Source organism: Lepus europaeus, chromosome 8 (genome assembly GCF_033115175.1).
Source record: "Lepus europaeus isolate LE1 chromosome 8, mLepTim1.pri, whole genome shotgun sequence".
Lineage (NCBI taxonomy): Eukaryota > Metazoa > Chordata > Mammalia > Lagomorpha > Leporidae > Lepus > Lepus europaeus.
The window spans coordinates 48,721,771-48,747,480 of NC_084834.1; the positions used below are offsets into that span (position 1 = coordinate 48,721,771).

Consider the following 25,710-nt stretch of genomic DNA (forward strand, 5'->3'; position numbering starts at 1 on the left):
TTTGGCTATTCTGGGTCTTTTGAGACTTGAACACACTGTATCAAAAGATATCTGTACCACCATTTTCACAGCAGCACTGTTCACAATAAATACACATTGGAATCAACCAAGGTGTCCATCATTAGATGAATTAATAAAGAAAAAGTGGTATATATACACAATGGAACATTATTCAGCTATAAAAAAGAAATTTTACCATTTGCAGCAGAATGGATTCCATTGAAGGACATCACATTGAGTGCAATAAGCCAAAAATAAGACAAAAATATCTGTGTGTATCACTATCACAACAAATACAGTTTTGTAAAACTTTCTTTTATATTTTTGTAAAATCTATGGTTAAGAATGTCCCACTACTATAGTTTTAATGATCTGTGATCACTTTAAAATTTACTGGTGAAATGGTCATTTTTCCATCAATTACTGTTTATAGCCATTGTCTATATTCCCACTTTTTTCTTTTTACTTGTTAAACTTCTTATTCAGTGAAGTATTAAGCATTTTTACTATAATGTAAATTTAAAATGTTATCTCAAAAATTGAAAAAAAGGGGAAAAGGAAGGAGGGTATAAGGGAGGAAGGGAATATCATTATGCTCTTATAATTGTATCTACAAAGCACACTGAATCTGTTAAAAAGTAATTAAAATTAAAATTAAAAAATTTAAAAGAATAAAAGAAAAAATAAAAATGGGCAATTCATCTGACTAGACATTTTTCAAAAAAATATACAAAGATGCAACAACTGTATGAACAAATACTAAAAAAGCACTGATCATCACAGAAATGTAAATCAAAACTACAGTGAAATATCATCAGATCCCTGTTGGAAAATCTATTATCAAAAAGACAACAAATGTTGGAAAGGACAAAGAAAAAGAAGAAATCTCATATATTGTTGGTAGGAACATAAATTAACAGCCATTGTACAAAATAGTATTTCAGAGATATTCATAGAACTGCCACATAATCCAGAACTCCTAGTACTGGCTATAAATGCAAAATAAATGAAACAAATATGTCAAATAGATATCTGTACTCATATATTTATTGCGGCACTATTCACAATAGCCAAGGTATGGAACCAACTTATGTGTCTATTGACAGATGAATGGATAAAGAAAATGCAATACATACACACAATGGAATATTATGCAACCATAAAAGAACAAAATTCTGTCATTTGCAGCAACATGTATGGAACCAAAGGACATTACACAGGTAAAATAAGTTAGGCACAGAAACATAATTAATTTGTGTTCCCACAAGCGGAAATTAAAAGTTGATCTCATAGAATTAGGGAACAGAAGACTGGCTAGCAGATACTGGAAAGGGTTTGGTGATACAGGGGTACAGTTAGAAATAGCTTCTAATGTTCCACAGCACAGTAAGATAATTATGATTGAAAATAATTAATTGAATATCAAAAAGTAGATAGTAGAGCTTAAATCCTACCAACACAGGCAAATGATAAATGTCTAAGATGACTAATATACAAATGTATTATACATTTAAGATATGTATTAAAACATCACACTGTACCCCACAAATATGTACAACCACAATGTGTCAATTAAATATAAAAATTAATAAATGTTCTGGGAAATTAAATGGGAAAGAGGGGACAATCCTTGGACTTTGAGGCATGAATAAAAGTGCTGAGGGCTTAGTATAATTGCTCCATCCTCTTGTTACTGATTCTTTTTCTTTTTATATATCAGATTAACTAAAATGATTATGTTCTGTCTCCCAAAAACTGAACATTTAACTATTTGATTCTTTTTCTTTTTATATATCAGATTAATTAAAATAATTATGTTCTGTCTCCCAAAAACTGAACATTTAACTATTTGATTCTTTTTCTTTTTATATACCAGATTAATTAAAATAATTATGTTCTGTCTCCCAAAAACTGAACATTTAACTATAAGGAAGAATTAAATATTTTTAAGTGACAGAAAACATTTTTTAATATTGGAAGTTCTCTGGAGCTAAAAATAAAAACAAAATGTATTTCTCTTTGGACTGTGACTTATTATTTCATGGAGTTGGCAAAGCATGAGAAACTACCTGAATAAATAACACACACTGTGTAATCTATTTGGAGAGAACCTGTTTGATATTACAGTTAACAATTCAAAACACTACTAGGAAATGCATTTATGCATATTTTAAACAAAGCAATTATTATGCTTTTATGATCCTGCAGTTGAAAAGCAAATTTAAAATAGCTGTTACAAATACCCACTTTCAAATACTAAATTTCTATAAGGGTATATTATTTATTTACATTTATAAAATTGTTTCAGGTAATTTATAATGAAGTATCCTACATTATTTTAATATGACTTTCCTATCCAAAACTATCATACAATACAATTATACAATGTTATGTCTGCTTTATTTTACTCAATATAATTTAGAGATTCGTCTAGGTTTTGCTTGTTATCAGTCCCTTTTTCAATTAGTATTCCATTGTTTGACTATATTAAAGTTTGTTTATCTATTTGCCTATGGATGGAAATTTGGTAGTCTACAATCTTATGCTATTATGAATAAAATTGCTCTGGGTATTCATCTCTCCTAGATTTATATCTAAAAATAAAATGGCTGAATCCTAGGGTATTACAGGACTGTTCTCTGGATGGCCTTGGACAAATCTAATTCTGCCTTCTTTCTCAATTGACAGGAAGGGACTGGCTGGAACAGCCCAAGCCTCTGTTCTAGTCCCCCCTAGAAACAGGATGTCCTTCACCAGTTTAGCCCAGTGATTCCTGTTACCCAGGGTTACACAAGAAGAGCAAGCAGCTTTCCAGTCTTTTAGCTACAGTGCAAGCTGGGCACTTAAGGATAAGACTGTCTACCCCAGGTAGGTCCTGAGCTTTTGAAGACCAGCTTGCAATAAATCCTAGACGTCTGTGGTCCCTTGCTGCCTATCTGTAATAAACCTGCTTCATGCAACTTAGTCTGTTCAGTGTTTTGTCTCACCAGACTCAGGAAAGTTGATAACCAGTATACAGGGAATCTGCGTCACAAGTATGTATTTCACTCGGAAGCTGCCAAACGATCTTCAGAGTAATTATACTATTTTACATTCCAACTCAGAACTGTATGAGAGTTCTAGTTGCAACTACACCTGTTCATTAATGCATTAAAACTTTAGCCCAGTAGCCACTGTGTGTATTTTTCCTGTTTTCAATCATTGGGTAATAGTGGTTTAATGTTTGCTTGATGGTTAGGTACACAGCCTTTCTATATACATATTGACCTTTTGTATATTTTACTCTGTGAAGTATCTAACACTTTTGCCCTTTTAATTGGCTTGTCTTTTTATTGCAGCTTTGTAGTTCTTCATATATTCCAGGTAACAGTCCTTCATTAGATACAAGCATTTTGGATATTCTCTCTCCTGACAAGTGGCTTGCTTTTTCATCTTTTTTAAAAATGTTGTTTATTTATTTGAAAGTCAGAGTTACAGAGAGAGAAAGAAAGAGACTTTCCATTCACTGGTTCACTTCCCAAATGGCCACAATGGTCCAGGCCAAAGCCAGGAGTCAGGACATTCCTCCAGGGGCCCAGGCATGTAGGGAAAAAAAAAAAAAAAACCTTCTGCTGCTTTTCCTAAGCCATTATCTGGGAGCTGGATCAGAAGTAGAGCAGCTGGGACTTGAACCAACACCCATATGGGATGCCAGCATTGCAGGCAGTGACTTTACCTACTATGCCACAGTGCCAGCCACCTTTTCACTTTCTTTACAGAGGCTTTTGATTAACAGAAATTTTCAATTTTGGAATAGTTCAATTTATTATTTTTGTCATTGGTTAGTCCTTTTTATATATTTCAAAAAAATATTTTTCTTCCCTGGATTGTAAAGATTTTCCCCCAGAATGTTTGTTTTTCATACAACATCACATTTAGGTTAATTTTTTTCTTGGATATTAAGAATGGGTTAAGGTTTTCTTTTTCCCATGTTTTCCCAGTTATTCCAACACTATTTGTTGAAATACTATCTTTTCCCTTACTACTAATAATGCACAAGCACCTTTATCAAAAATCGATTGCCCATATTTATGTGGATCTCCCTATTCTGTTGACTGCTATGTTTATCTAATTTGTGCCAATATTATCTTCATTACTGAAGATTAATTTTAAAAATTTTTTAAAAATTTAAATTTTAATAAAAAAAAAAACGTTGAAGTCAGGTAGTGTAAATCCTCAAATTTCGTTCCTCTCAAAATTGGCTATTTAACATCCTTTGTATTTCCATATAAAATTTGGTTCAGCTTGTTAATTTCTACCCAAAAGTCTTCTGAGATTTTTTAACTAGGATTTCTTTGAATTTATAAACTTGTGGGAATTTCTAAAATATTCGAATCTAATCAATATAGACATTTTGCACATTGTGGTTAGATTCAGTCCTGGTTATTTCATGTTTTTATGTTAATATAAATTATTTTTAGGTTTTAAATTTTAGTTTCAAATTATTTTTATAATATGTTGAAATATAATTGAAAATTTTAATATATTGGCTTTTTAACTCTATAAAGTTATGTATTCCCTTGCATTTCCCACAAACACAATAATTTCAAAATATTTTTATTATTTCTTATTTTTGTCTTATATTTTACTTCACTGCATTGGCTAGAACTTCTAATATAATGCTGAACAGAAGCTGTGAGAGCAGATATTCTTGCCTTGTTTCTAACTTGAGGGAGAGCAGTTCTTATTTTTCAACTAACAGGAAGAATAATGTATTAGTGCTATAGTTTGCATAGTTTGGATATCTCCCAAAGGCCCTTGTGTTAAGTGCTTGGTTCCCAATGTCTTATGTTAATAGTTAGTGGATTAATGTTAATGGCTAATGGACAAATGGTGCAGACCTAATTCAATTGTATTGTCTGAAGGGTTTGACCTTGGGGAAGTAATTAGATTGGATTAAGTTGTTTAGGTGGGACCTCCATGATCAGATTATGGTGGCTTTATAAAGACAGATTTACAGACATGAAGAAGACCATAGACCCTATCTGTTTGCCTCCTGAGTCATCATGAGACCCTTCTTCATCACCTTCATTAGATGCCAGACCAACAGGATCACCAAATCTTGGACTGTGAACCTCCAAAAGATGAGCCAAAATACACATTCTTGCTTCATAAGAAGTTTCTCTCAAGTACTTAATACAGTGATGAAAAGATAATACAGTTAGGAATTACATTTGGCTTTATTTAATGGAAACATTTAGTACTTTAAAAGTGGCTTAAATAAATTAGGCAGTTTTTCTAATACATTAAGTCTGTAGTTTGGCAGTCTACATATATTACTCTGGAGTATTGTGCAATTTGAAACTGGGCATCTTTGTATTTCTGCTCAGCTATCCCTGGGTTATTTCCCCATTATCATAATGCAGCTAGTGTGTTATCTCAAAAATAAATTCTTCAATTATGAAAAAGAGGAGGGGCAATGGACTAAAGGTAAATAGCAGCAGAGACGTTCATGTCTAAAGTTTCTTTTTTGAAGTCTTAAATCTAACATTGTACTCACATTTAATTATATATCCCCTAAGGATGGGATATATTCTGGGAAATGCATCATTAGTCAGTGTCATCATTGTGCAAATATCATACAATGTACTTTCACACACCTATCTGACATAGGTCAATCATTCAACATGGACTCGATGCAATCAAGAGTCGTGGTAAACATGAGAAGTATGGGACCACTGTTGGTGGAACACAGCGTAGTGCTATAGTAAATACTGTTAATAAGTAGGAAGTTTACACTAAAATAATTATAAAAAGCATAGTAGAGTAGGTAAATAAACCAATAAAATTCTTGTTTACTATCATCAAGTATTATGTACTAATTATGTGCTATACTTTTGACAGGCAGTGTAGAAGGCTTATTTATGCCAGCATCACCACAGACATGTAATGCATTGTACCATAGCATTATGACAGCTACAATATCACTAGACAATAGAATTTTACAGCTCCATGATAATATTATAGGACCATCATGATACATGCAATCTATTTTTGACTGAAACTGTTATGTGATACAATTCTGTACATAGAGCTCATAGCACTGAACCATTTTATAGTCACTCTATCTGCAAAGAAGTCAGAAAATGGAGATCTGAATAAATCCTCCCAAAATTTCGACTTATGTTGATAAGGAAGTAGAAAAAGTATACTGTAAGGTAGACCACGATGTACTTCTACAGCTAGTAAAGCTTCATCTTCTGCAAGACTCCTACGCTCTGAGTTAAGAATCCTGGAGAAACACCACGCTTGGTAGAGAAGTTCACAGACTGTCTACTGAAATGCTACAACACAAAACCTGAAAACTCTAGACCAGGACTATCTGATGCTTACAAAGTAAAATTAAGACATTTTAATCTTGTGTAACACCATTAAGAAAATGACACTGATTTGTACATAAAAGTAGAGCACTGCTTGAATTCAAGACTACTTCATTCCATCTCTTTGTACAGAGTAAAAATAGTCACTAGACAGGGAGACAAAGCTGTTGAAATAATTCATGTATCTTAAGGATGTCTAAGATGTCTAAGCATACATTCATTTCCTGGTCAGCTGCAATAGGTCACTTTTTTTCTACTAATTTCTAGAATGGAAGGATTTCTAGTTTTAAAATTACTATATAGACATGGAGTTCAAAAATGTACAAATAAGATGTTGTGGAGGTTTAGGGAAGTGAGGAGAAAAAGAATGACTTTAGTTAACAGAATGAGAGCTACTGGGTGACAGAAATACAAGCAGAAGGTAGAACCTATTGACACCATGGTTCCTAGGCTAAGTGACTCTTAAAAATATTTGAACCATATGGATGAAATCATTATTCTCTTGTCAATAACAGAGAGAGGATATTGTCAGTGACCTCTATGAAAATATCATGTTGAACTGTGTTCATTGTGTCTTAAAAAGACTGATTCTTATCAGTGGTTTACCTTCAAATGTATAGAGAAAAAATGATTTCTATGATAGTTTACTCCTTATACGTCAGGTTTCTCCTTCAGCCATAGATCTGATTCTGGTTGTTTCCATTCTTCTCCAAGTAGTGTGTTAAAATTTAAAGGCTTAAAGTATTCTAGACGATGGCTAGAAGCAAAGAAAATGAAGGTAGAAATTGAAATGAATTATGCATGTATGAAATAGTTGCCTTGAAGGGCTATTTTATTTTGTCATATGTGTGATAGGACAACATTCTATTTCAAGAAATACCAAAGGTAAGATGTTTTCCATATGTACAATTTTTTTCACTCTAGCTATCAAACACTCAGCTCTGAAAACATTCACCCATATTTCAAAGCATTCTCCTTTCAATTCTGCAAATAGCTCCCTCATAGCTGAAGGGAGAAATAAAAATCAACCCTCAAAACCTAACTCATTCTACCTAGTTTAAAAGAAATCATACTGTATTCTTATTCATATTTTATATTCAAACTTTGAAATAGCTTACACTAGTCCTATAAGCAATTGCTTTAAAAGGTTCAGCTTCCATATTAGAGAACAGACTTACTTACGTTTTTTTTTTTTTTTTTTGAAAAGCAAGTGAGGTTACTAACAGTAACTTATCAATCCAGAAAAACATTTAACTACTAAGCATCCAATAATGTACAAATGGGGAGCCTGAGCACAGGAAGGCATCGGCTCATGAAGAGCTAGAGCAACATGCCATTTGGGGATAAGAGCTAGGAGTCAGTTGCAGTTTCTAGATTCCTACTGCATTCTGCCCACCTGCCAGGATGAACCAGTTTGAGTCACAAGTGTGAACCTCAGAGTAGAAGGTTAAGGAAACAACAGCGAAGGATACAAGAAAAAAAGGGAGAAGGAGGCCATGAAAGCATCAGGACTGCGGAGAAAAATGAAGGGAAATGAGGAAAGTGTTTCAGGCATAATAAATGAATATGCTAGAAAAGATGACGTCAAAGTAGAGTGAAGAGTATGATAGGAAGCAAAGGGCAGAGAAGGAGAGAAAGGACAGCGCATATAACACATTAAAAGGGTTAAAAGGTAGGGATATCAGTCTACCATGGGGCAGTGCTCACCAGGATACCTTTAATAGGCTCTTCTAAACACGTGGACTCACCAGACTAACTTGGCCAGAGCAAGTACACTCAAAAACAGATATAGAACAGGATTACAGCCTGACCCCAGAATAGCATCTGGCTTTCATCCCTAAGAGAGCAATTTTTGCAGCAATACAGGAAGCCGTCATAAGACTGGTTATGGTCTCCCTAGGTAACAGCTCCAGGTACAAAGAGACAAGATGCAAATTGGCAAAGATTTGGGGAACCTTGGTTCAAATGCCTGTTGCCCTATAGGAGGAAGTATCTCTTATTGGCATAGCTCTCTGGGGAACACAGAGAACACTGTTCAAGGGGAATCTCAAAGCCAAATTTTCTCATCATGTATTTATAGTTTATTCAAAATTATTCATCTATGGGGATAGCATTGTGGTGCAGTGCGTTGAGCTGCTGCTTGTGCTGCTAACATACCAAATCAGAGTGCAAGTTTGAGTCCTCGCACCTCTTTGTTTAATTCAGCTTTCTGCTGATGTGCCTGGGAAGGCAGTAACTGATAACCCAACTACTTGGACTCCTGCTACCCATTTGATAGCCTTAAGTGGAGTCATGAGCTCCTGGCTTTGGCCTGGCCTGAACCTGGCTGTTGCACCCATTTGTTGCATCTTCCCCCAGTACTCCACAACAAGCACATACACATGTGCACACATGCGCATGCACACACACACAAACACAAATACTTCTAATGTCTCTGTCACTCTACCTTTAGAATAAGTAAATAAATAAACCTTTTTTAAAAAAAGGAATTGAGAAGGCAGTGGAGAAAAAAATCTGCAATGTTGTGAGTGAAACATTTTTGAAAATTACTGTCTAGATGTAATTTACCAATTACAGGTCACTTGTTATCACAGCAATATTACTTAGAAACATAATTGACATTTTTATCCCATGAAGTTACTAAGAGGAAAAAAAAAAAAAAAACTAGAGATAACTGAAGGTAAGATTCTCCCACTGCAGGGGAAAGGGTTTATTAATTCTTCACTCACCCAGGAAACTGATGCCCCCGGTCATTTATTTCTAAATACAATAATAAATGAATTTGCAACTCTATTACCCTATCACCTGTTGCAACATGCAGTAAACAGGACTTTTTCTCACACCTCTGTAGAAAAACAAGTGCTCTACTGACAGTAGTGGGTGAGATGAGGTCAGTTCAAAGTTACTCGATCAGGTATTTATTGAGGACCATTAGGGAACATAAGACTCAGCTAAGCGCTCTCTTTGACCATAAAATGTTACTACTGCTCTAACAAGAATTAATTTCCAAAAAGCTCCATAGTTAGGACACATCTTCCAGTGCTTCTTACTTACAAATCAGGCTTCTGTCCTTCTTGTAGTTCATGCTGAGGGACAGGGTAAAGAGCTTCGTAACTTCTCTTCTCTTTTGATCCATGAATTGCATACAAATTGAATTTTGTCACACTTGGTGGGAAATAACTCCAAGGAAGATAAGCTTCGCCTTCCCATTTTGTCTCACCTCTGGACACTTTGAAGGATAAAGCAAGTTCTTGCTACAGAAACAATATGTGAAACACAAAAAGAAAATTAAAACTTGCATTTTAAACACACACACATACACACACACACACACTGTACTTGTGCATTTAAGAATTTTTAAGTACTTACTTTCCACACATTTCTTCTTCCAGAGAGTAAAAGCACCAAATGCTGCCCATGGCTGTCAAAATTAAGATTCTTCTTGAGTGTTTGAAAACAAAAGTTATTTTCTTCACTATCCTTTATATCTAGAACATGTATGCTTTAACTAAATTTCCAAATAACTGAAAGATGTAATACAATATGAGGTAATTATAAGGAGAGCATTGTGTTTGGCTATTTACATATGATACACTTTTTAGACAGCTACCATCCCATGCCTAAGTGTCTAGATTGCTTTTTATATTCTTTAAATAAGAAATTATTTAAAATAATTCATTTGGTTAAGTAATTCAAGATATGAAAAAGGGGTGAGGGATACATTATTTGGAGCTTATTTTAAAAAGGCCGGTTTCAAAAATAAAATATCCTAAGGGGAGCAGGGACCAATTTCCAAGTCTGAATCCAACAACATTCTAAAAGTTATATCTGTAAGAAAAATATCTTGAGATGACTTAAGAAGATTGGAAATATAAAACACAGACTGCTTAAAACTAGTCAACAGGCCAAACATTTTAATCTTTATCTATTTTTCACAACACTGTCCCCAACCTACCTGAGAGTTGTGTTTGCCTGCTTTCTACCCTTAGTTTGGGTAACAATATCACATTTTCAGAAAGAAATACAATATAATTTAAAAGGAACTTCTAGTAAGAGTTCACAATTAAGACTACTCAGGTCTGTAAGAATCAAAGCCTTTCATGTATTTACATGAGCAAATTTACTGTCTCTGGAAAATATTATATTAAACATTTTTATACAATTGGTCTTTCGTGAATTTTTAGGGAAAATTTTCTTCAGTAACTATTCTAGCAGAAGATAAGTATTATTTTCCATTTTAAAATTCCTTTGATTATTTTTATTATGCAGCCTTGGGAATATCCCAGGATGAGTAAAAACTCCCACAAATTAAAACAATGATATTCTTCCTGCTACTTTCTTAAAACCTAATAAACTTTTATCGGAAGTGATTGCCTGAGGCAAAAATCATGATTTTTTTTAAACTTTTATTTAATAAATATGAATTTCCAAAGTACAACTTTTGGATTATAGCAGCTTTTTCCCCCCATAACCACCCTCCCACCCACAACCATCTCATCTCCCACTCCCTCTCCCGTCCCATTCTTCATCAAGATTCATTTTCAATTATCTTTATATACAGAATATCAACTTAGTATATACTAAGTAAAGATTTCAACAGTTTGCACCCACATAGAAACACAAAGTATAAAGTACTGTTTGAGGACTAGTTATACCATTAACTCACATAGTACAACACATTAAGGACAGAGATCCTACATAGGGAGTAAATGCACAGTGACTCCTGTTGTGGATTTAACAATTTACACTCTTATTTATGACGTCAGTAATCACCCGAGGCTCTTGCCATGAGCTGCCAAGGCTATGGAAGCCTCTTGAGTTCGCCAACTCTGATCTTATTTAGTCAAGGTCATAGTCAAAGTGGAAGTTCTCTCCTCCCTTCAGAGAAAGGTACTGCCTTCTTTGATGGCCCGTTCTTTCCACTGGGATCTCACTCACAGAGATCTTTCATTTAGGTTTTTTTTTTTTTTTTTTTTTTTTTTTTTTTTTTTTTTTGCTGGAGTGTCTTGGCTTTCCATGCCTGAAATACTCTCATGGGCTTTTTAGCCAGATCCGAATGCATTAAGGGCTGAAAAATCATGATTCTTGATTACTACCTATCCTGAATTACATGCAACCAAATTATTCCAAGGATTTCAACATGGAAAATTTATTAATTTCACATAGTAATCACTATGTAATGTCTTAACAAAAGAGAATCTAATTATTCAACCAATGTTAAGTGATCACTTTAGGAATAAACTGATTACTACCTTGTAATAAAGTTACAATTGAGGGCCAAATTTCAGAATTCTGGCAGACCGATGTTCTTTTCTTTCTTTTAGATAAGTTACAAATATTTGTCTTAGATGTCTCACTTGTAGGGTCAAAATAATTGCAAACTAGTTGAAATTGTCTTAATTTTCATGGCTGTCTGTGAGAATTTATCACATTTTTAATTTTTATTAAAGATTTATTTTTCACTTATTTGCAAGGCAGAGTTAGAGAAAGGGAAAGAAAGAGAGACCTTCCATCTGCTTGTTCACTCCCCAAAATGGCTTCAATGGCTAGGGCTGAGCCAGGCCAAAGCCAGGAGCCAGGAGCTTCTCCTGGGTGTCCCACATGGGTGCAGGGGCGCAAACACTTGTGCCATCTTCTACTGCTTTCCCAGGCACATTAGCAGAAAGTTGCATTGGAAGTGGAGCAGCTGGGACTCAAACTGGCACTCATACGGGATGCTGGCATCACAGGTGGCAGCTTAACCCTCTACGTCAGAATGCCAGCCCTCAAGTTTTTCAAGAAAAGATTATGGCATGTTAGTTGAAAGCTGATATACATAAATATTTGTAATTATTATCCTTAACAAATAAATGCTGGGGTAGGCATTTGGTACAGTGGTTAAGACACAGCCTGGGATGTCCACATACCATATCTGAATGCTTTGGTTCAAGTCCTGGCTTCACTCCTGAATCCAGCTCCCTGCTAATGCATACCGCTTGGGACAGCAGCAGTTGATGAGTGAAATCACTGGGTCTCTCCAACCCATGTCAGAGACCCACACTGGGTTTAGGTTCCTGGCTTAAGTCTGTCCCAGCCTTGACTGTTGTGCTCATTTGGGGAGTGAACCAATGGGTGAGAGATCTGTCTCTCTCTGTTTCCCTCTGTATATACCTTTCAGATAAATTAAAATAAACAAATAAGTGCTACAGCTAGATTTTCACATTAGAGTTTGAAAAAAATTCAAAATAATGGAAAATAAAAGGATATCTAAAGTCTCACTTAGCTCAACTGTTTGAAGCTCTCTGGCTAGACTATTGAGAAACAAGTACTGGATATTGATACCAAAAGGCATTCCAATGGCATTTATAATGAATATGGTGGGGCAAGTGTTTAGTCCAGAGGTTAATATGATAGTTAAAACTTCATCCTACATTGAAGTACCTGGGTAAATAACTTGCCTCTAGCTCTTGACTCCAGATCACTGTTAATACAAACCCTACGAGGCAGTGGGGTAATGGCTCACGTGACTGAGTTCTGTCACCCACATGAAAGATCTGGAACAAATTCCTATCACTTCTTGGCCTTTTGGCTAAGATCAAATGTAGATCCGGGATAAATTCCTGGTTCCAAGCTTCAGCCCCAGCAAGGGTTTGATGAGGGCACTTTGGAAATGAACCAGTGGATAAGGGCTCTCTCTCTCTCTTTCTCTCTCTCTCTCTCCCTCCCTCCCTCCCTCTCATATTAAAAAGAAAAAAAGAGTTTATGGGATAAAAAGATTTAAAAGCTAAGTTTAAAAAATGAATTATGGCAATATAAAAAACATGCTGTTTATTAAATATCAATTTAAATTTGGCTATAATTTAGATGACAGATGGGTATTAAATTTACTTTTTCACATCTACAAGAAAAAAATGTTTCCAACAACATAAAGAGGGTGCCCAAGGATATAGTTAATCTTGAATAAAGAGATCCAATGTTAGTATTTTAATAAATCTGGGACAATTCATGTATGATTTAGTTTTTATTTCTGGAATTGAATGCAAAAATGATATAGAATATAATCAATAAATGCATGATGAATAAAAGAAAGAATACACAAATATATACTTATGTCATACACAAAAACTAAAGCTTTGTCTAATGAGTTAAAAATCTCCTCAGAGAAGTATTTTCATTAGATATTTCAATTCATTATATCAGTGTATCCCTTTATTTATGAAATAATATAATATATAATTATAATTATATAATTATAATATATAATATAATAATAAATGTTAATATATAACAATGCAAATTTTTAGAGTAAATAATTAGGAAAAGAATTTTGTTCTATGTTAATTTTTTACTTCACAAAAATGTTATATTTATTTGGAAAATAACTGCATTAATTAATTGAAAATAACATCAACATAATTTTTTCAAATGCTGAGAATGCATATTCTAAACACACACTGTATTTGAAAGTAAGAAATTATATAAAAGCATATAATTCAGATTAGCAATGTCTCTAATTATCTGGAATTAATGAGCTTTTACTTTTACCATATGATTAGTAACTAGAAAATAATGTGTTCAAATCATGTATTAATGATTAAGAAAAAATACTTAATACTTACGGACAAAGTTCAACTTCTAGATACTGCTGACTTACATCATTCAAGAAAAATGCTTCCACAACTTTTGGATACAGAGATATAACATATTGAGAAATTAAAGTTTGCTTCAATAATAAATAATTGGTTTATTTATTTGAAAATAACATGAACTAATGAACTAATTAATCATTTTAAGCTGTATTATTATTCCCAGGAGAAAAAGGGGCAAAAATAATAGATATTTCCTCAAAGAAAAAGTACATAGGAAGTAAATTATCATTGGTTTTCTCCCATGATAGACTGCTATAAATTAAAAGATTAATAAAACTTAGTACTGATGATGTTAGAAATCAGTATTATCACACAGACTTTGAACCAATTATTATTTTCTAGGAATTTATCCTAAAGGAAATAATCAGACAAGTTGGAAAAGAAGTAAGAATAGTGCTATTCATCAAAATAGTGCTCAAAAATTGGAAATTATCTGAGTATTTTGTATTATATAGGATTATCTCTTATTTTATAAAGAACTCTATTATAGAGGAGAGCTCTTAAATAGATTGTGGAATAAAATAAAGCCATTAAAATCAAAGGTATGGTTACATATCTGTGATATGAGAAAATATCCATGATATTTCATGAGTGGGCAGCAAAGCAGCAATGAATGAACATGAAATTAGACTGTGCCTGTGTGACTGTGACTAGATGTCTTCAAATTATACCCAAAAGTGTTAAGACTGGCTATTTGTGATGGTGGAATACAGGGAAGTGACCTTTCTTTTTTATAATTTTCTGGAATTTTCTAAGCATGTGCTATTTTTAAAAAATTGGTTAATTATTAAAGTAATACATCTTTCTTGGGAATAATTAAAACAACACAAATGCATAGTAAGTAAAAAGGCACTGTTTTTGATCTAAAATTTATAGACTTTTCTATGCTTCTACATACTATTTTACTTGCTTAGATTGAAAAAACATTAACATGGTACCATACTTGCCTACAATTTAACTTTTTCCACTAAAGAAACTTTCCACCGGCACCGTGACTCAACAGGCTAATCCTCCGCCTAGCAGCGCCGGCATGCCGGGTTCTAGTCCCGGTCGGGGCGCCGGATTCTGTCCCAGTTGCCCCTCTTCCAGGCCAGCTCTCTGCTGTGGCCCGGGAGTGCAGTGGAGGATGGCCCAAGTGCTTGGGCCCTGCACCCCATGGGAGACTAGGAGAAGCACCTGGCTCCTGCCTTTGGATCAGCGCGGTGCGCCGGCAGCAATGGGCCGGCAGCAGCAGCCATTGGAGGGTGAACCAACAGTAAAGGAAGACCTTTCTCTCTGTCTCTCTCTCTGTCCACTCTGCCTATCAAAAAAAAAAAAAAAAAACAAAAAAAAAAAACTTTCCAGCATGTAAATACCATATTCCTTTTAATGAATACATTGTATCCTTTTTATTTTATTTATTTTATTACCTGTGTATATCTAGATAGATACATCCAAATATAGATATAAATAGATACCAGTTTTATTTGGTAACATAATTCTAGATGTTTCTGTGAAGGTATTTTTTTACATGAGATGAATATTTAAATCAGTAGATTTTTAGTAAAGCAAAAATATGTCTGGAATCTCATTTACGGAAAACATGAGGCCAAATCAGCAAAAGAATTCAGGTTTTCGTTGAAGTGATGACATGCAGCCCCTCTGGCCTGCTTTTTTTTTTTTTTTTTTCAACTCCCACACTTTATTGGAACAAAGGGAAGGGGCAGAACACCACCACAGGCCCACCCGCCAGGGGTGTCCAGGCTTCAGCACCTCATACAGCTTGAGTAGGTCATAAATACAGGCGACATGAGGGGGGAGTGTGGGGAAGATGCCATACACAGGAAGGAGACCAGCGGCCCTTTGGGCTCAGGGGCCAGGCGCGTACTACACTGGCACAGTCACTGCGGGAGGAAGGCAGCGGAGGGCGGCCCACAGACGGCCCTGACGCAGAGAGGGGGCCGCTCCCATATTCAGGTGGGAAAGAGGAGGGGGTTCATGGAGGGGAATTCCTTGTTATATATTTGGAAGAAAAGCAGATTTCACCTTACAGATGGGCATGGGATGGAAGAGGGAAAGTTTATTTTAAATATTTTAAATATTTTTAGCAGAAGTGCGTGTGGGAACAACTGTCCATAGTGGACAGTGGATATAGTCCATAGTGTGGGTGGATATAATTCAACCATTTAAAGGAAAAAGATTGACCTTCAGAAGGTAAGCTCTGCCAGCAGAGTTTTCAGATTTGAACTGAAACTCAACTCTTCCCTAGATCTCCAGTCTGCCAGCCTTACTTTGCAGAATTTGGACTTGCCAGCCTCTATAGCCATGTGAGCCAATTCCTTCTCAATCTCCCTTTCTCTCTCTCTCTCTCTCTCTCTCTCTCTCTCTCTCTCTGTAAACACACACACACACACGAGTGCGCACCTTCTATTTTCCATCATTATTTTCCAAACATTTTGCAGCTTCTCTTTATTAAACACTGCATCAGATTGTAGGAGTACATTAATTACCTCACAATCAAAGCAGGCACTAAAGTAAAACGTTTTAATAAAAATCCCAAAATGGGGGAGGGGACAGATGTGTGAATTGCAGTGCGATATAGGACGCAGACATTTAGCTCAATAAAAGTAGTTTAGGGAAGGATTCCAGGCTTCATCTTGAAAAAAAGATGGAACCAGGTGAAAAACGAAAATGATGGAAAGGGCGTTATGGGGTGAGAGAACAGCACAATCAAAGGCACACAGTTAAGAAATACTGTGCCTCATTTGACGAACCACAAGCAGTTTGGTATTCACTCAGCAACTCTTTCAATGTAGGAAGAACTGGTGATATCACAGAGAGAACGGGGGCCAGGCCACGAAAATTCTTAAATAGAGTTCACTAAAACTAAAATAGAGTTACCTAAAAACTAGAAAAAAGTTTTACTTTACATGAAAGAATATGAAGCATGAGGAGTTTTTAAGTAGTTGAATTATGAGTTTAAATTTCTTTTAGACAGAAAGTTCTGGCTTCTAAATCAAGGACATATTTAAACAAAAATATACTATTTAGAAGGTTCTGCCCTAACCTAGGTAAAACCTATGGCAAGGATTGAGGGGATAAACAGGAGACAGTGAAGTAGAGGAACATTTAGCTCGTGAAACTAATAGATCTTAGTAAATAAATCTAAATTCGGAGACAGAGAGAAAGAAGAATATCTTGCAGAGACCTCATAATCTCTAGATTGGTGATTTGGTATAGTATTAGTGCCACTGGTTGAGATTGGGTAACTAGAAAAGAAATATTCATGCCAGAAGCAGATGAGTTCAGTTTAGGAATTATTGACTTTGCTGTTTGTAGTATTTCCAGTAGGTAAGTTACATTGGTGTGTATAACACTAGGAAATTGGTGTATACAAGTTCTATATAAATAACAAAAAATAAGCTTAATATATGACAAAATCACACTGACAAAGTGTGTGCTGTACAAGTGGTATAGAGAAAGCAAATGTTAGTATTGACTAGATGATTTAGCAAAGGCTTTTTGAAGAAATAGAATGTGAATTAGACCTTAAATTATATGCATTTGAGTCAGGGAGAATGGGAAGTGCACTGATAAGAATATGCAGGCAGTGTAAGATCATTAACCTTTCAGAAGTCAAGAGTTTTTGATTAAGGGGCCAGTATTGTGGCGCAGTGTGTTAAGCCAGCACTGTCGACACCAGCATCCCAAATAAGACAGCTGGTTCAAGCCCTGGTTACTCCACTTCTGATCCAGCTTCCCTCTAACGGACCTAAAAAGGCAGTGGAAGATATGGCTGTTGTGGACATTTAGGGAGTGAACCTACAAATGGAAGATTTCTCTTTCTTAGTCCCTCCTTCTGTCTCCCTGTTACTCTGCCTTTCAAATAAACAAATCTTATACAAAAAGTTTGTGGTTGAATATAGTGGCCCAATTCATGATTATATTGAAAGCTTATAGCAAAGGTCTGAACTCTATCCTGGTTTGTGATCTGGGAACGGCCTCCCAAAAAGTCAGAATGATGAATGTGGTAGCTTAATTAAGATGCAGTAAAAGAGTATCATGGAGCAAATCTGAAACAGTTCAACTTCACAGTATATCTTTTAGTCTTTTGGTATTATCTGATATGTGAGATTACTTGAGAAAATAATGTAAAAATTGCATTTCATATTAAAGTTGACGGTGATTTTACAATAAGTAAAATACCCCAAAGCTTCTATAAATATGGTTTAAATGTTTAAAGTGACAATTTGAAGCTACTTAAAGACAAAACAGAAATGCTGAACTCTTAGAATAGGAAATAGAAGTTAAGGAAGTTGGAAATATGGCAGTAATAAAAAATCTGGGTTTGTAATTGCCATTTTCACTGTTCTAGTTATATAGTTGAGGTCACATAGGTAAAGGAGATAAAATCAAGATGAGAGATTGGCTGGAATATCAGAAACTGCACACACTAGTTATGTGGAGGCACTTCCTAACAGCAAGATAAAATAATAGTTCTGTGAGAGATTATTATAAGACTTATGTTTTCAATAAAATACAGTTCTTCCACTTACCTTCATAATTCCACAGTTCATTGAAAGCCTTCCCTGGTTCTCCTAGAGGGGCTGGAGGATCATTGAAAAATGGAGCACTAACTTTCATCATTACTCCTCCCTCATCTGGATTCAGCCTGAAAAAAACTGGCTCGTGCCTCACTGGAAAACCATCCCACGTGTGTTCAATTTTAAAATCCATCTGAAGACTCTAAAGCAAAAAATAAAAAATGTTAAAACCAACTTTTAAACAATAGACAAATGCTTCCTTTAGTTAGGCATAAAATTTTCAAAGTTGAATAGCAGACAAGAAGGCAGCTAAGTGGCAAGAACCTGGTCCTGGGAGTCAAATGGCCACCTATGTTGTTGCAAATCATGGACTCAGGGTTCTGTTCTAAAATAGGTAGTGAACCTTCTAAGATTAAAAATTTCAGATTCAGATCCAGCTGTAGTTCTCTCATAAAGAGTACATGAAATCACTTTTAAAAACTAGAATTAAGGCTACTGTAGGAACTGTTTACAGGCTTAAGTTCAACTACAAGCACCATGAGTTTATGCATCATTCTTTGTCTTTACATGCAGGTGTCTGCACCACATTCTCTGGGAATCAAGGTGTTTATAATAAAATTTAACTTGATTCTTTAAAAAAAAAAAAAACTTCATAAATTAGTAGATGCAGTGCTTCTAACATCTATTCTTTTTTTGCCGAAAATCTTTTCTGGGGAACAGACTTTAACTATCTAAAGGTTAGTGAAGTTCAATTTTGTGTTCCTTTGCTCCTTTGTATACCTTCTTTCTCTTTTCAATTTTCTATATTTTGACTGCTAAATCATTACTCCTTTGGTTAATAACTTCTCTATATTGAAAAATGGGAATTGAATCTGCTATCATTTAATCTTTGAATGAACAAGTACCTGTTTTTTAATTAAGTTTTCAATGGAAAGATATGGTATTGTATCAATAAATATTTGGCTCAACTCATGGATTGGGTATTTTATAAACAATATCTGATTTCACTACAAACTTAAAAAGAAACTATTATTATTCTGCTTATAAATGAAGAAACAGACTTCTCCAAGGTCACATAACTAGCATACTAGAAAATAAATCCATGTTAGCCATTTTTCCTTGATGAAGACATTTCAAGAATCTTCAAGGAGATGAAACTTCATTTTGAGAATGGTGGATTCCTCCAATTATACCTTATCCAGAACACAATATTTGTTTAGGATTTACTTATTTATGTATTTATTTGAAAGGCACAGTAACAGAGAGAAAGGGAGAGAGAGAGTTGCTGTGGGGATTTGGGGAACAGATTCACAGATGGGAGCTCTCCAGAGCTGCAGCTGTGAAGCCACCACTTGGGATACCAGCATCCAAAACTGGAGTGCCTGGGTTTGAGCCTTGCCTCCACTTCCTATGCAGCTTCCTATTAATGTACATCTTGAGAGCTGGCAGGTGATGGCTCAGGTAGTTGGGTCTCTTCTACCCACTCCTGAAATCTGTATAGAAATCCTGGTTCACAGTTTCAGTCTGGCCCAGTTCCAGCTGTTGTGGGCACTGGAGGAGTCATGTAAATACTTAAGTATGCATAAAACCTATTAAAATGTTAATCAAAAAAGTATAGTCCTGCCCACTAGTTACCCATCAAGCCTAAAGAAAACATGCACTCAGACATCTTCCCTCAGCTCTTTTAGTTACTTCCTGCCACTTAACCCCACTGCCTTTCAATTTCTTTGTTTGCATGTGTGCTCCTTAAGTGGTGAGAATTTAATTGTCAATGCCCTTCACCATCTGGGCTCCCCCCTCCCTGTCACTATTTCCTGTACACTGTTTCACTTTGATTTAGAGCACTTACATCATAGAAGATAATTATTCAGTGTCTCCTCAACCCCCAGCTAGAATGCCTGGAAGTAATAGGAGCTCACTATTTATTTGTTCAGCAAATCAAATGCTCTAGTTCCTATATGTAAAATTTTATTATAAGTTTTTGTATAGCAGAAATCAACTGTGTTAATGACATCGTTATCCATTGTATTGCTATAAAGCAATAGAATGGCTAATAGCAAAATTGATATAACATACCCAGATATGTTCTTTCAATTTATTCAGGTATCATACCAGGTGCTGGGGAAATAATATATAAAATGGCTATGAAGAGTTGGGATGAGTCTCATGTTCCTAATCAATCAGGACCACTTTGATTATCAATTGATTCTTTTTGCAATCCAGTTTAATACAGTGGAATCCCTTTATCAAACTATGTTTTAAATAAATCAGATTTAAACACAAAATCATATGAAAAGAAAAAATCACTTTTAAAAAAAGATCTTACAGTAGAGGAAACCTTGAAAAATATAACCCAAACATTAACCTCATAAAAATAACAAAATTAAAAGCAGAAGCCTCACTTTACCTCTGCCCATCCCACCACCACCAAATAAGCCTACCATTAATAAATTCAAAAGAAAATCAAGGAAAAAGTACGTGTCATTCATATTTCAGAAAAGTAGCTAATTTTTTAAAAATAGCTCCTAGAAATCAAAAAAGGAAACATCTAAACTGCAATGAAAAAAGTGGTCGAAAGATATGTTACAGCCAGTTCACAGAAAGAGAATACAAACTGTTCCACCTCACTTACAATAACAAAAATGCAAACTAAAGGCAGGTATTTGCCTTAAGAGTTAAGATACTGCTTGGGACATTCACACCCCTTATTGGGTTGGAGTAACACGGCTTGCAAGTCCAGCTTCTTGCTAATATGTAATCTGGGAGGCAGAAGGTGATGGTTCAAGCATTTGGGTCTTGCGACCCATAGGAGATTCAGATTGAGTTCCAGTCTCCTGACTTTGGTCTGGCGCAGACCAAATAAAGAAAAGAAATGCCAACTAAACAATAAATGACTATTTTTCACTTAGATTATAGAGTATCAGAAACTTGATAACATGTTGTACTAATGAGGAGGTTGGAAAAATCATGTATTACTATTGTGTCAATATAATTGCTACAGCCTCTTTGTAAAGCAATATTTCAATATCTATCAAAATAAAAATTCAAGTATTTCTTGGCTCATTAATTTTAGTTCAAGGAGTTTACCTGCACATACTCAGAATGACGTAAGTATAATGATGCTTGTGGCGGCAATGTTTAGAAAACATAACATAGAGCAACTTAAATGCCCTTCTGTACAGGAATAGTAAAGAAATTAGGTTATTTCACACCATGAAATATTGCAAAGCTATTAAAGAATGAGGCAGGAACTGGCATTGTGGCATATCAGGTAAAGCCGCTTCCTGCAGTGCCGGCATCTCATATGGGCATGGGTTCATGTCCCAGCTGACCCACTTCCAATCCATTTACCTTTTATTTTCTTGAATGGCAGAAAGGGAGAAAGAAACAGAGAGGGAGGATCGTCCATCCTTGGGTTATTCTTCAAATGTCTGAACAAAGCCAGGAGTGAAGAACTCCACCTGGGTCTCCTCTGTGGGTGGCAGGGGCCCAGGCACTTGAGACATCTGCTGCTTTCCCAGGAACATTAGCAGGGAGCTCTATCAAAAGCCAACCTTTCAGGATTTGAACTTCACTCCAATATGGAATGCCAACATAGCAAGTGATGGTGTACACTGTCCCCGTTTAGTCTTTTTATAGAAAGTATTTATTATTAGTCTGGTTTTTTTAAAACACCTATATGCTTCAAATTACTCTTCATCAAAAATTTTTTTCAAGTATTTTCACTGCTTTACTTTAGCTATGGAAATGAGGAGAAAGGAGCCTAACTTGGAAGCAGAGTCTAATGTAAGAAAAAAAAAAATCCCTAAAGTTCAAAAGGGAGTTATAGAAAGGTGTTTCCTCAACAAAACAATTGACCAGGAGTTCCAAATTCCTCTTATGGGAAAAAGTTTAATTTTTCTACAACAATTCTTTCTTTCCAGTTTGCCCCCATCCCCTTGTCCCGCTCTTTTAAAGAGAAATGAGGAAGTCAGGGTGCAAACGGGAGTCAGCCTTGCCAGCAGGAGGCGGCTGAAGAGTAAAACTCTTCAGTACTTTTTCAGGGAAAAAGCCTAATAAGCAGACTGGGCATGGCGCAAGCAGTGCCAGAACAAAGGGGGTATAACGAGAAAGCACAGACCAGGAAGCTCTTTCAGTCCTGTCACCGGCTCCCTCCTTTCCACGGAGCTCCCAGAACACTGGCAAGGGCTCCACCCAGCTGCCCATGTGCTGGTACGCTGCTCCGGGAGGGATCTGGAGAGTTGACACAGAGATGTCTGGTTTTCCTGGGGAAAAAAAATGTTGAAGGGTCTTTTAATCATTCCGCTAAGTTTTGAGCGGTTTGCTGGAAGAAGGAAAATAACTCAGAAATACAAATACTGTGAAACAATTTGGAAAAAAAAAACAACTGTAAATCATTAAGATCACAATAGAGCATACACAGTAATAATTCATTTACTGAATTAAACGTTAACTGGCAGTATAAGCAAAAACTATCAATTGGATTACACTAACTTTAAATTATGCTACTGGGAGGCATATGCATGACTGGCAGTGATTTTTTTTTTTAAGATCTATTTATTTGAAAGTCAGAGTTACATAGAGAGCGAAGGAGATGCAGAGAGAGAGAGAAAGGTCTTCTATCTGCTGGTTCACTTTCCAATTGGCCACAACAGCCAGAGCTGCACTGATCCAAAGCCGGGAGCCAGGAGCTTCCTTGAGGTCTCCCATGGGGGTTAAGGGGCCCAAGGACTTGGGCCATCTTCTACTGCTTTTCCAGGCCATAGCAGAGAGCTGGATGGGAAGTGGAGCAGCTCAGACTCGAATTGGCGCCCATATGGGATGCCAGCACTGCAGGCGGCAGCTTTATCCTCTACACCACAGCACCAGCCCCTGGCAATGATTTTTGACATGGAACCATACTATGTGATCAGTTTTGACCTTTGCTTAAACTTCCAAATTTATAATGCTCATGATATTCTGCACATACTACTGGGTTCTCAATGTCAATCGGTTGAATAGCTCAGTTTTAGATTTGTCTCTAATTTTCAGTCTATACAATTTTCAAGGGTTTTCTTTATTACAGAAAACTAGCAAAAAAAAAAAAAAAAGCCATGAGTTACTGGCTTGAGAATGGTTAAAAATTAAGTACTTCTTAAGTACTTTTCTTTCTCACTTCTTTCACTCAATTTATATTGATATTTTCCACTCACATTCACTGAATTCTTTAATCCTTTCATCTGATGTGTGCTGAATCCTTATTGTGTTCCAGGCAGTATAATGGAGTGTGGAGACAAACTACAAACAACATGAGAGAGACTGCAGGAAGAATCATGGAGTAGCACTCAGGAGGTACCTACTTTAAGGGAAGTTGAGAAGGCAGTGGAAGATTTTAAAAGGAGAAACACTAGAGGAGATACTTTAAGGATAAGTAGAATCATCACAATTTTATTTCCTAATGATGACAATTATTTTGAAAGTACTCTGTGAAAAGTCAACCAGTAAAGTCATGTAAAAACATACACAACACACACAAGATTGTGGATTTATTGACCCTGACCATTACCATAAAAGCCAAATAACTCAAGTGCAAACTAAAAATGCCCACTTTAGATATTTATGCATCATTTATATCCAGAATGTAGTCCTTGCTTCCTTCCACACCATTAGCTTATCAACTTTGAGTACAAACATAAAGTTAGAACAATTTGTTTGATGCCATGTTAAACCACAATATGACCACATAAATGGTGCAAATGTAGGGGAAGTACAAGCAGGCCCATAAGAAGTTCTGGAAGAAAGTCATACACCGAATTTCAAAAAAGAAGTTGGGGTTTGCACAATTTTCCTTCCAACAAATTTCTGTGCTAACTTCATGGTCACTAAAAACAAGAACAATATCTCCAGCAAGTCAAAGCTAAATTAAATCTCTATATTTACTTACTACATATCTGTATTTTACAGCTAGTCTTGAAAGGAAGGGAATATCTCATTCTATTAATAGTGAACATGCTCTAAGGCCCATAATAGGCCTTCAAATAACCAGCTGAAACACTGACACATTTTTAAATGTGTGTTTGTTAAATGTATTCTGTTTAGAGAACATTATGAGTTTAGGACAACAAAATTTCTTAAACTGTTAAAGAGAAGCCAAAGCTATATTCAGGTGTATTTACGACAAGTCTGCTTAGCAAAACTTTTCTTCAATCCATAAAAATACAATCTATTTAAAAACAAGAAAACTAGTGATTTCCTTCAAATTAATATTTTCATTGCTAGTATTGAGATTTACTCCAATGTTAATTGACTTTCAAAAAGTGAAACTTTGGGCCCACTGTCCTGTTGTACCTGGTGGCACAGGCATCACATAGGGAATCTGGTTCCTGTCCCTGCTGCTCTGCTTTGGGTACAGCTCTCTGCTATGGCCTGGGAAGCAGAAGATGGCCCAAGTCCTTGGGCCTCTGCACCCATGTGGGAGACTTGGTCAGCTCCAGCTGTTGTGGCCATTTGGGGAGTGAATCAGGTGATGGAAGATTGTCTCTCTCTCTCCCTCTCCACCCCCGCCCCCCGTCATTTCTCCCTCTCAGAAACTCTTTTAAATAAATAAATCTTTTTCTTTTTTTTTTTAAAGTGAGATTTAAACTCAGACAAAACCAATGTTTTAAAAAAGGAAATTGTAATCTACTCAGAAATGTAAATTTTACCTATTTCTCTCCTGCAAAAAGTGTAATCTTTCTCTATTCGAGGAACCAATCTGAAGAAAACACTGCGGAATTGGCAGATCTTTGGAGGACTTCCAACCACATCCCTTACTACCACACAGCTAAATATTTAAACAGTAGCTGCCTCCTTTCGTTGGAGAGCCCCGAGGGCCAAGCCAGTACTTAGCTTCTGGAGACAAACATATCCATATACAGAAATTCTCCACAGACGCCGCCGCGGCGAGGGACTCTGAGGACCGCAGCCTGGGTTCCGCCCCCAGCGGCCGGAACCGACGGCTTTGCCACCCCGAGAGACCCTTGTCAAGAATGTGCACAGCATATTCATAACCCAAAGATACGGAAGCCACTTAATGCTCTACTCACGTTACAATTTTTAGTTTTCTACAAAAGAAAGAGAAAACAAACACTGGGCCCCACCACCTGTTAGACACTCGCCCGCCGCCTGCCCGCGGCGCCAAGTCGGTGGCTCAGCCTGCGGTCATCCAGGTTCTCAAGGTTC

General features: G+C 36.0%; 1 protein-coding gene across 5 annotated transcripts; it reads right to left on the reverse strand.

Moving 5' to 3' along the window:
• Positions 1 to 826: 826 nt before the first annotated feature.
• Positions 827 to 25,707, reverse strand: C8H4orf33 (chromosome 8 C4orf33 homolog). Of its 5 annotated transcripts, XM_062199618.1 has the most exons (8): positions 23,703 to 23,777; positions 22,631 to 22,775; positions 18,523 to 18,712; positions 13,958 to 14,018; positions 9,729 to 9,780; positions 9,414 to 9,613; positions 6,966 to 7,116; positions 827 to 5,171 (listed from the first exon to the last, which is right to left on the reverse strand). In XM_062199618.1, the coding sequence occupies exons 3-7, from the start codon at positions 18,701 to 18,703 to the stop codon at positions 7,011 to 7,013; spliced, it is 600 nt and encodes a 199-aa protein (XP_062055602.1). In that variant the 5' UTR covers positions 18,704 to 18,712; positions 22,631 to 22,775; positions 23,703 to 23,777; the 3' UTR covers positions 827 to 5,171; positions 6,966 to 7,010. The 5 variants fall into 5 exon arrangements, with proteins under 5 accessions (XP_062055602.1, XP_062055600.1, XP_062055601.1 ...); XM_062199616.1 differs by lacking the exon at positions 23,703 to 23,777 and adding an exon at positions 25,632 to 25,707 and having other exon boundaries at positions 827 to 7,116; XM_062199617.1 differs by lacking the exon at positions 23,703 to 23,777 and adding an exon at positions 25,575 to 25,656 and having other exon boundaries at positions 827 to 7,116.
• Between the last annotated feature and the right edge of the window lie 3 nt (positions 25,708 to 25,710).

What these genes read in the sequence shown, in the direction of transcription:
- C8H4orf33 (XM_062199616.1), bottom strand. Translation starts at nt 18,703, where the DNA reads ATGGATTTTAAAATTGAACACACGTGGGATGGTTTTCCAGTGAGGCAC. An exon ending in TGAACTGTGGAATTATGAAG is followed by an intron (nt 14,019 to 18,522) that starts GTAAGTGGAAGA and finishes TGTATCCAAAAG; the next exon opens with TTGTGGAAGCATTTTTCTTG. An exon ending in CTAGAAGTTGAACTTTGTCC is followed by an intron (nt 9,781 to 13,957) that starts GTAAGTATTAAG and finishes TAATTTTGACAG; the next exon opens with CCATGGGCAGCATTTGGTGC.